Source organism: Mandrillus leucophaeus, unplaced genomic scaffold, assembly GCF_000951045.1.
Source record: "Mandrillus leucophaeus isolate KB7577 unplaced genomic scaffold, Mleu.le_1.0 Scaffold286, whole genome shotgun sequence".
NCBI lineage: Eukaryota > Metazoa > Chordata > Mammalia > Primates > Cercopithecidae > Mandrillus > Mandrillus leucophaeus.
In genome coordinates, this window is record NW_012102987.1 from 209,671 (window position 1) to 217,819 (window position 8,149).

Sequence of the window (8,149 nt, forward strand, 5' to 3'; positions counted from 1 at the left end):
ACCATTGCACTCCAGCCTGGGCAACAGGAAGACCCTATCTCAAAAGCAACAGCAACAACAAAACACAACAAAAGTAAGTACTCCCTTTCCCACTCCCACAAAGTATACATTGTTAACACTTTCTTCTGCAGGAAAGCCCATGGTTTTGACAAACGGCTAAAAAAAAAACACGTCCACAGTTGGTATTCAATTGGCATCTTTGCTTTTTAGGGAAATGTATGTGAGGAAAACTGTAATTCAGTCCCTGTTGTTGTTGCTGTTGTTGTTTTAGACGGAGTCTCACTGTCTCCCAGGCTGGAGTACAATGGTGTGATCTCGGCTCACGGCAACCTCTGCCTCCCATGTTCAAGTGATTCTCATGCCTCAGCCTCCCGAGTAGCTGGGATTACAGGCGCACACAACCATGCCTAGCTGATTTTTGTATTTTTAGTAGAGATGGGGTTTCACTATGTTGACCAGGCTGGTCTTCAACTCCTTACCTCAGGTGATCCACTCGCTTCGGCCTCCCAAGTTACAGGTGTTGAGCCACCGCACCCGGCCCGAATACACTTCTGATGTCTTCAGTGACCATGAAGCAACCCCTCTAGTGTAGCAGGATGGGAGGCTACAGGCACCCGGTCATCCTCAGTGGCTATGTTAACATGTGGCTCATGACACATTCACCCCGATGTGCTGCATACGAGGGGCTTCTGCACCTCTGTCTCAAGCAGAGTCTGAGACAGGTATGACGTACACAAGCCTCAGCCCCCTCAGTGAGGCCCAGGACTGGGAAACACGCAGTAAGCACACCACTAAAGCTGTGCAACACTCCAAACCACTCAGGGAGAAAGGAATGTCCACACAAAAGCCACCCGAAAGGTTGTATGGGTTATCACTACTCAGCCCCCACACCAAGACTCAAAGACTACCCAGCATGCACTGGGAGAATTCTAGGTGCTGCTCCAATGTAGAGCCCTGGGGCTGCCACCAGCCCACACCAGCACTTCTCCCCCCCCATGTCCCGTGGCTCTTACTCCTTTGCATTCTTTGGGCGTGTATTTGTCTCTCTAACTAGATGACAAGCAAATTTAAAAACATGGACTGAGGCCAGGTACAGTGGTCATGGCTGTAATCCTAGCACTTTGGGAGGCTGAGACGGGTGGATCACATGAGGTCAGGAGTCTGAGACCAGCCTGGCCAACATGGCGAAACCCTATCTCTTAAAGATTAGCTAGGCATGGTGGTGCACGGATGTAATCTCAGCTACTGTGGAGGCTGAGGCAGGAGAATCACTTGAACCCCAAGAGGCAGTTGAGATCGGGCCACTGCATTCCAGCCTGGATGACAGAGTGAGACTCCTTCTAAAAAAAAAAAAGAACTGAATTACAGTGTTCTTTACATTTCCCTAAAAAGCAAGGATGCCAATCGAAATGGGCACAGGAGGCCCACTCAGTTCCCCAGCCACCGAGCTCTAAGAAAGTCTCTCCGAATCCCTAAGGTGAGGTAATGCTCTGAGGAGCAATTTTGAAAACACTGTCCTACAACACAATATGTATCAAATAAGTTGCATGTATTAGATTTCTAAGATTTTTCTCAATGTTTTAAATTATGTCCCAAGTATCTACCGAATATGCTTAGTTTGACCAGCCAAAACCTCTAAGGTGGCCTTAAATTACTTCAATCTGCAAAATGACAGGAAAATATCAACAGAAAATTAAGGTGAAATGAAACACAGGGTCTGTAGAATTTCATATGTACTTGCAATCTACAGCGTCACAACTGACTTACTATAACTTTCTTTCTTTCTGTTTTTTTTTTTTTTTTTTTTTCTGGAGGGTCTCTCTGTTGCCCAGGCTGGAGTGCAGTGGCACAATCACAGCTCACTGCCGGGCTCAGGTGATTCTCCCACCTCAGCCTCCCGAGTAGCTGGGACTACAGGTGTGCACCACCATGTCTAACTAATTTTTTGTATTTTTAGTAGGGAAGGAGTTTCACCACATTGTCCAGGCTGGTCTCAACCTCCTGGGCTCAAGTGAACCAGCTTAGGCCTCCCAAAGGGCTGGGATTATAGGCGTGAGACACTGCCCAGCCTGATAACTCTTTTCTTTGTTCAGTGGAAACTACCACCATAATACATGAGGGGAAAACACAAAATTAAAATATAATCTTGTCAAAAGGTACCTTTTTTCTCTCCCATAACTTCTTTAGGTTCACTAGCTTCTTTTCCATTTTTTCCATTAGGAAAGTATTTTTCAAATCCTGTTAGAAAAGGAAAAAAATACATATCGTCAAACTAAAATTCATCAGGTTTCGTGTCCATTTTGTTTTCAAAGCAGCTGATGTATCATTGAAAAGCACAAGCTGGCCAGGCGCGGTGGCTCAGGCCTGTAATCCCAGCACTTTAGGAGGCCGAGGTGGGCAGATCATCTGAGGTCAGGAGTTCAAGACCAGCCTGCCCAACATGGCGAAACCCTGACTCCACTAAAAATACAAAAAATTAGCCGGGTGTGGTGGTGGGCACCTGTAATCCCAGCTACTCGGGAGGCTGAGGGAGGAGAATCGCTTGAACCTGGAAGGCGGAGGTTGCAGTGAGCCAAGATCACTCCAGTGCACTCCAACCTGGGCGACAAGAACGAACTCAGTCTCAAAAAAAGAAAAAAAAAAAAAAAGCACAAGCTAAAAGCATAACATTTCTTGTGTACAAGTACATCAAAGTCTAAATAATATAGTTCACAACCCAGAAGTGTTCAAGGAAAAAGCCTCCTTTTTGCATATCAATTTCATTATCTACAAATGTGTTACATTCGAAGATGACATCTTCATCGCTGTAATCAGACATAAGCTGGAGGCAGGGGAATGGATTACAGAAGGAGACAGAAGACCCAACCTAAGAACGTAGAACACTACAGCCACACCTAAGCATTTACCTTTTGGGGGTCGGGAACAGAATCTTTGATAGGCAGCAATTACATCTGTCAAAAGAGAATTTCTGCTGGCCCTTGTTTGAGTTGTAACAAATCGGTAAAGCTGTAACATGACATAAAAATAAAACCATGGTTATATCAAGATAAAACATTTAAAAGAGCTTCATTTCCTGGTCATAAAGTAGACTAAAGGTCTCTCTCTTCCACAGGTGGTTATGAAGTAACAGAGAATGACTCCCTTAGTGAGGACTAGGGTTACCTAGCACTAGGCCACTATTCCAGCAAAAGAACCAGGAGACACACATTATTATCCAGAAAACAAGAATATTTCAAAATCAGACATAATGTAGAATTGCAGTCCAATTATAATTATGTGACAACACATTCACTTTGATGATATTTGTTTAATTTGTAGCATTCAAAAGACAAAACCTGGCCAGGCGCAGTGGCTCACACCTGTAATCCCAGTACACTGGGAGGCCAAGGCGGTGCATCACAAGCTGAGGAGTTCAACACCAGCCTGGCCAAGAAAGGTGACCAGCCTGGTGAAACCCCGTCTCTACTAAAAATACAAAAATTAGCCGGGCGCACTGGCAGCCGCCTGTAATCCCAGCTACTCGGGAGGCTGAGGCAGGAGCATTGCTTGAACCCAGGCGGCAGAGTTTGCAGTGAGCCGAGATCGTACCACTGCACTCTGGTCTGGGTGATGTAGTGAGATTCTATCTCAAAAAAATAAAAATAAAGTAATAGTTATAAAAATTACGAAACCAAATAAAACCACATCACACCCACTATAATCAAAAAGACAGACAAGTGTGGGTGAGAATGTGGAGAAACTGGAGCCCTGTACACTGTGCTGGTGAGAACGTAAAATGATGTAGCCACTTTGGAAAACAGTTTGACAGATCCTCAAAATGGTATATGTAGAGTTACCATATGACCCAGCAATGCCACCCCTACCCAAGGAAGGTGAAAACACGTGTCCACACAAAAATATGCACACGAATGTTCACAGATGCCTTATTCATAACAGTCAAAAAGTAGGAACAACCCAAACGTTCACCACCTGATGATGAACAGATAGATAAAATGTGGTATACCCATACAAGAGAATACCAGTCACTCAGACAGAGGAATGAGGCACTGACACGGGGATGAACTCTGAAAACATTACATTAAGTAAAAGAAGGCAGACACAAAAGGTCACACATTACGATTCCATTTATATGAAACGTCTAGAATAGGCAAACCCATAGAGAGATACATACCAGTAGTTGCCTAGAGCTGGGGGAATGGTTACAGAGAAATGCGAAGTTATTATTAATGGTCATAGGGCTTCTTTTTGGAGTGCTGAAAATTTCTGGAATTGGGGACAGTGATGATGGTTGTATAACTTTGTGAGTATGTTAAAAGCCAATGAACTGTACCTTTAAGATGAAGAACGGTTTGTAAATAAAAATGTCAATAAGAAACAAAACAGAATGAGATGATTTAACTTCAAATAAATACACAATTCTACACAGCAAAGCAGGACAGGAACACCAACAATGATTTTGTCTGAGTGCAATACTGGCCGGGGAGACTTTGGAGCTTATGTTGTGTTACACCCTGCCCAACCACCGGAACACTTGGCCTATGAAATAACCACTGATAACAGATAAGAATGCAACATAAGAGTTTTTTCCAATGTCAAATCCATTAAGGGTGTAGATTAAAATGAAATGTTATTCAAGCTAGACAAGTCAACAACTCCAGCCCAGGTGCTGTCAAGCAGTGGGGTGTCTAAAGGGGAATCAGAACCAGTTCCCACCCCTAAGCAGCACAGAAACAGGGAAGAAACTCGTAGGGACAAATCAGTTACACTATGGCATAACAATGTAACCAAACAAAAGCTCTGAGTACAGGGAACCGGGGTGGCGCAGAGGTTATATTGCCACGTCTTAGGGTTAGTCCTTTCTGTTTCGCTGTAACACAGTGTCTGAAGCTGGGCAATTTACAAAGGAAGGTTTATTTAGCTCACAGTTCTGCAAGAGGGGAAGCATGAGAAATAGGGTGCTGGGCTTATGGTGAGGGTCACATGCTAAGTCAAATTACAGCAGGAGAAGGTGCTCCATCAAAACATGGTGGAAGAAGGTCAATGGCAAAGCGGCCACATGCCATGAGGGAGGAACTTCCACTTTATAACAACCTAAGGTCTCTGAAACTAAGCCAGTCTCACCACAGCTCACAGAGCTCACTCACTACCTCCAGAATGGCACCGAGACACTCACGAGGGCTCCGCCCCCACGGCCCAAACACCTCCCACTGGGCCCCACCTCCCAATACCACCACCATGGGGAACACAACCTGAGTTTTGGTGAGGCCAAACTCAAACCAGAGTACCATATAAAGCAAGTCTTCACCACCACAAAGTTTAGTACAGAACTGGGCACTGTGTGCACTCCATAAATACTGAGGAACCCTTTTCAGGCTCTATTTTCAAATTGTGCTGACATGGAATATCCCTAGCAATAATCAGTGACTGAATTTAACACCGAGGTTGTATTCTATGAAGAAATCATCAATGAAACTTCTTCTCCTCTGCATATCTAATCCAAGCTCTGCGTGTCTATCATTCAAGGAATAATGTAAGAGATACTAATTCACAACACTTAAGTTGAGTGCTCCGCATTTTGGAGAATTAGCCTTTATGTCTGACAACACGAGCACTTTTCAGTTGCTTTATCATCAGCCTTATTCCTCTGGGCATAATACCTGAGAACTCATCTCTCAACACATCAGAATCTCTTCCCCAGGAACCTCACCGTGAAAGCAGTACTTCTGTCTCTGATCTTTAACGGTAGCAGGAACAGAAAGGAAAACCTGTCCTGTCAGACTCCCTCACAGCACAATAATGCCCAGGTGTCACCAGGCAAATCTTCAGAGTACCAAGGAGTATGTATCACCACTGCCTCCGCCTCCCCTCACAAATTAATCAGCTACAGCTGTCAGCACAGAGAACTTCCTTATATATCCGCATCTGAGTGACATTTACAGGGACGATAGTGTCACTCCAAAGGAAGGCCTCTGGGTAACACTTCTGACATAAAACTGCAAGCTCACAATGCAGATCCCTACCTAGAACTGTATGTCTGAGTCCAATATTCACAAGCAGCAAAAGAAAAGGGGTCAGGCTAGGCGGGGGTGGCTCCTAGCACTTTGGGAGGCCAAGTGGATTGCTTGAGGCCAGGAGTTTGAGACCAGCCTGGCCAACATGGTGAAACACCATCTTTACTAAAAATACAAAATTTAGCCAGGCATAGTGGTGGGCACCTGTAATCCCAGCTACTCAGGAGGCTGAGGCAGGAGAATCACTTGAACCCTGGAGGCAGAGGTTGCAGTGACCTGAGATCACGCCACTGCACTCCAGTCTGGGCGACAGAGAGAGACCCTGTCTCAAAAAAAAAAAAAAAGAAAGAAAAGAAGAAAAGGGATCAGAGCTTGGTAAAACAGGGAAATGGATACAATGCAGGAAACTGAAAAAGGACCTACCGCAGGGCAGCATGGCATGACCAGAGCGAAGAAATTGATCTAAGACTGGCAAGGGAGCCTCAAAGAGTAAAAGTCATGAATGCAGGCACTATTATTCCCCTCTTCCACGCCCTTTTTTTTTTTTTAAAGACAGGTTCTGTCACCCACGCTGGAGTGCAGCGGTGCAATCACAGCTCACTGGAGCCTCAACCTCCTGCGCCAAGCAACCCGCCTTGGTCCCCCGAGTTGCTGGGACTACAGTCGTGAACCACTGAGCCTAGATAATTTAAGAAAACAAAAATTCGTAGAGGCCAGGAGCTGTGGCTCAGGCCTGTAATGCCAACACTTTAAGGGGACGAGGTGGGAGGATCGCCTGGGTCCTGGAGTTCGAGACCAGCCTGGGCAAGATGATGAACCCCACCTCTCCAGAATTTTTTTTTTTTTTTTTGAGATGGAGTCTTGCTCTGTTGCCCAGGCTGGAGTGCAGTGGCCACTCTCAGCTCACTGCAAGCTCCGCCTCCCAGGTTCACACCATTCTCCGGCCTCAGCCTCTCGAGTAGCTAGGACCACAGGCGCTCCCCACCACGTTCGGCTAATTTTTTGTATTTTTAGTAGACACGGGGTTTCACCGTGTTAGCCAGGATGATCTCCATCTCCTGACCTGGTGATCCGCCCGACTCAGCCTCCCAAAGTGCTGGGATTACAGGTGTGAGCCAACGCGCCCCGTCTCTCCAGAAATTTTAAAAAATCAACCATGGTGCTGTGGTCCCAGATACTTGGGAGGCTGAGGCGGGAGGATTGCTTCAGTCTGGGGCTGCAGTGAGCTGTGTTTGTACCATTGCACTCCGGCCTGGGCGATGAAGCAAAAGCCCGTATCTAAAAAAAAAAAAAAAAAAAAAAATTTAAAAAAAATTGTAGCTCGGAGGGTCTGCTACACTACCCAGGCTGGTTTCCACCTCCTGGACTCAAGCTTCTCCCGCCTCGGCCTCCCGAAGGGCTGGGATCGCAGGCGTGAGTCCCCGCACCGGCCTATCTCCCCTCACAGTGAAGACGCTGAGCTGACTACCTCAAGGGCGCTGGGATAGCAGGAGGCCAAGCCAGGTTCCCGTGGCCGACCCGGGGACCTCAACCACCACCCGTACACCACCGTGAGGATGAGGAACAGTCACCTAAACAGTGAGAGCGATTACTGGACACGTGAACCTTTCCTTGAGACAGATCACGGCCATGGTTCTGTCCACACACTATCATTATGTCAGCAACATGTATCAGGTCCTGTGTGTGTATCTAGAGGGAAGGCTACCAACAGAGGAGGAGCCTCCCGCTGACAGCAGGCTCTAATATGCAACGAACACAGAGTCCCTGCTCCGAAAATGTGACATTCTTAATAATAATAGCTAATTCTGCCAGTCCTGGAATGCCCGCAATGGCCCCATTCAGCAGACGGGAACACGGAGACTCGGAGAGGTTAGGCAGCCCGACTCCAAAACCCGTCCTTGCGACAACATCGTGCTCGTGCTGCTGACTCAAAACTACAGACGCCTTCCTTCCGTGCTCCCGGGACACGAACGCGGGGACAAGGACGGCCACCAAGCCAACATGACCTTCGAGGCTTCAGCCGCCCCGCTGAAGCGCCAAGACCCGGCTCTACTGGAGCTGCGCGTTTTCAAAACTCGAATCCCACCGGCAGGGCTGGGCGCGAACCGGCGCTCAGCGGTCGGCGAAGAGACGGCGCG

General features: G+C 46.8%; 2 protein-coding genes across 2 annotated transcripts in view; one reads left to right on the forward strand and one right to left on the reverse strand.

Moving 5' to 3' along the window:
* The window catches only part of AFG3L2 (AFG3-like AAA ATPase 2), a 53,601-nt gene extending 50,586 nt beyond the window's left edge, over positions 1-3,015 (reverse strand). The window contains exons 1-2 of the mRNA XM_011985548.1: positions 2,907-3,015; positions 2,161-2,238 (exon numbers count right to left, since the gene is read on the reverse strand). Coding sequence (XP_011840938.1) covers positions 2,161-2,238; positions 2,907-3,015 — 187 coding nt within the window. The remainder of the gene's footprint in view (positions 1-2,160; positions 2,239-2,906) is intronic.
* Positions 3,016-7,640: 4,625 nt separating this feature from the next.
* Positions 7,641-8,149, forward strand: part of SLMO1 (slowmo homolog 1 (Drosophila)) — a 53,414-nt gene continuing 52,905 nt past the window's right edge. The window contains exons 1-2 of the mRNA XM_011985549.1: positions 7,641-7,685; positions 7,824-8,129. Of these exons, the coding sequence (XP_011840939.1) occupies positions 7,641-7,685; positions 7,824-8,129 (351 nt within the window). The remainder of the gene's footprint in view (positions 7,686-7,823; positions 8,130-8,149) is intronic.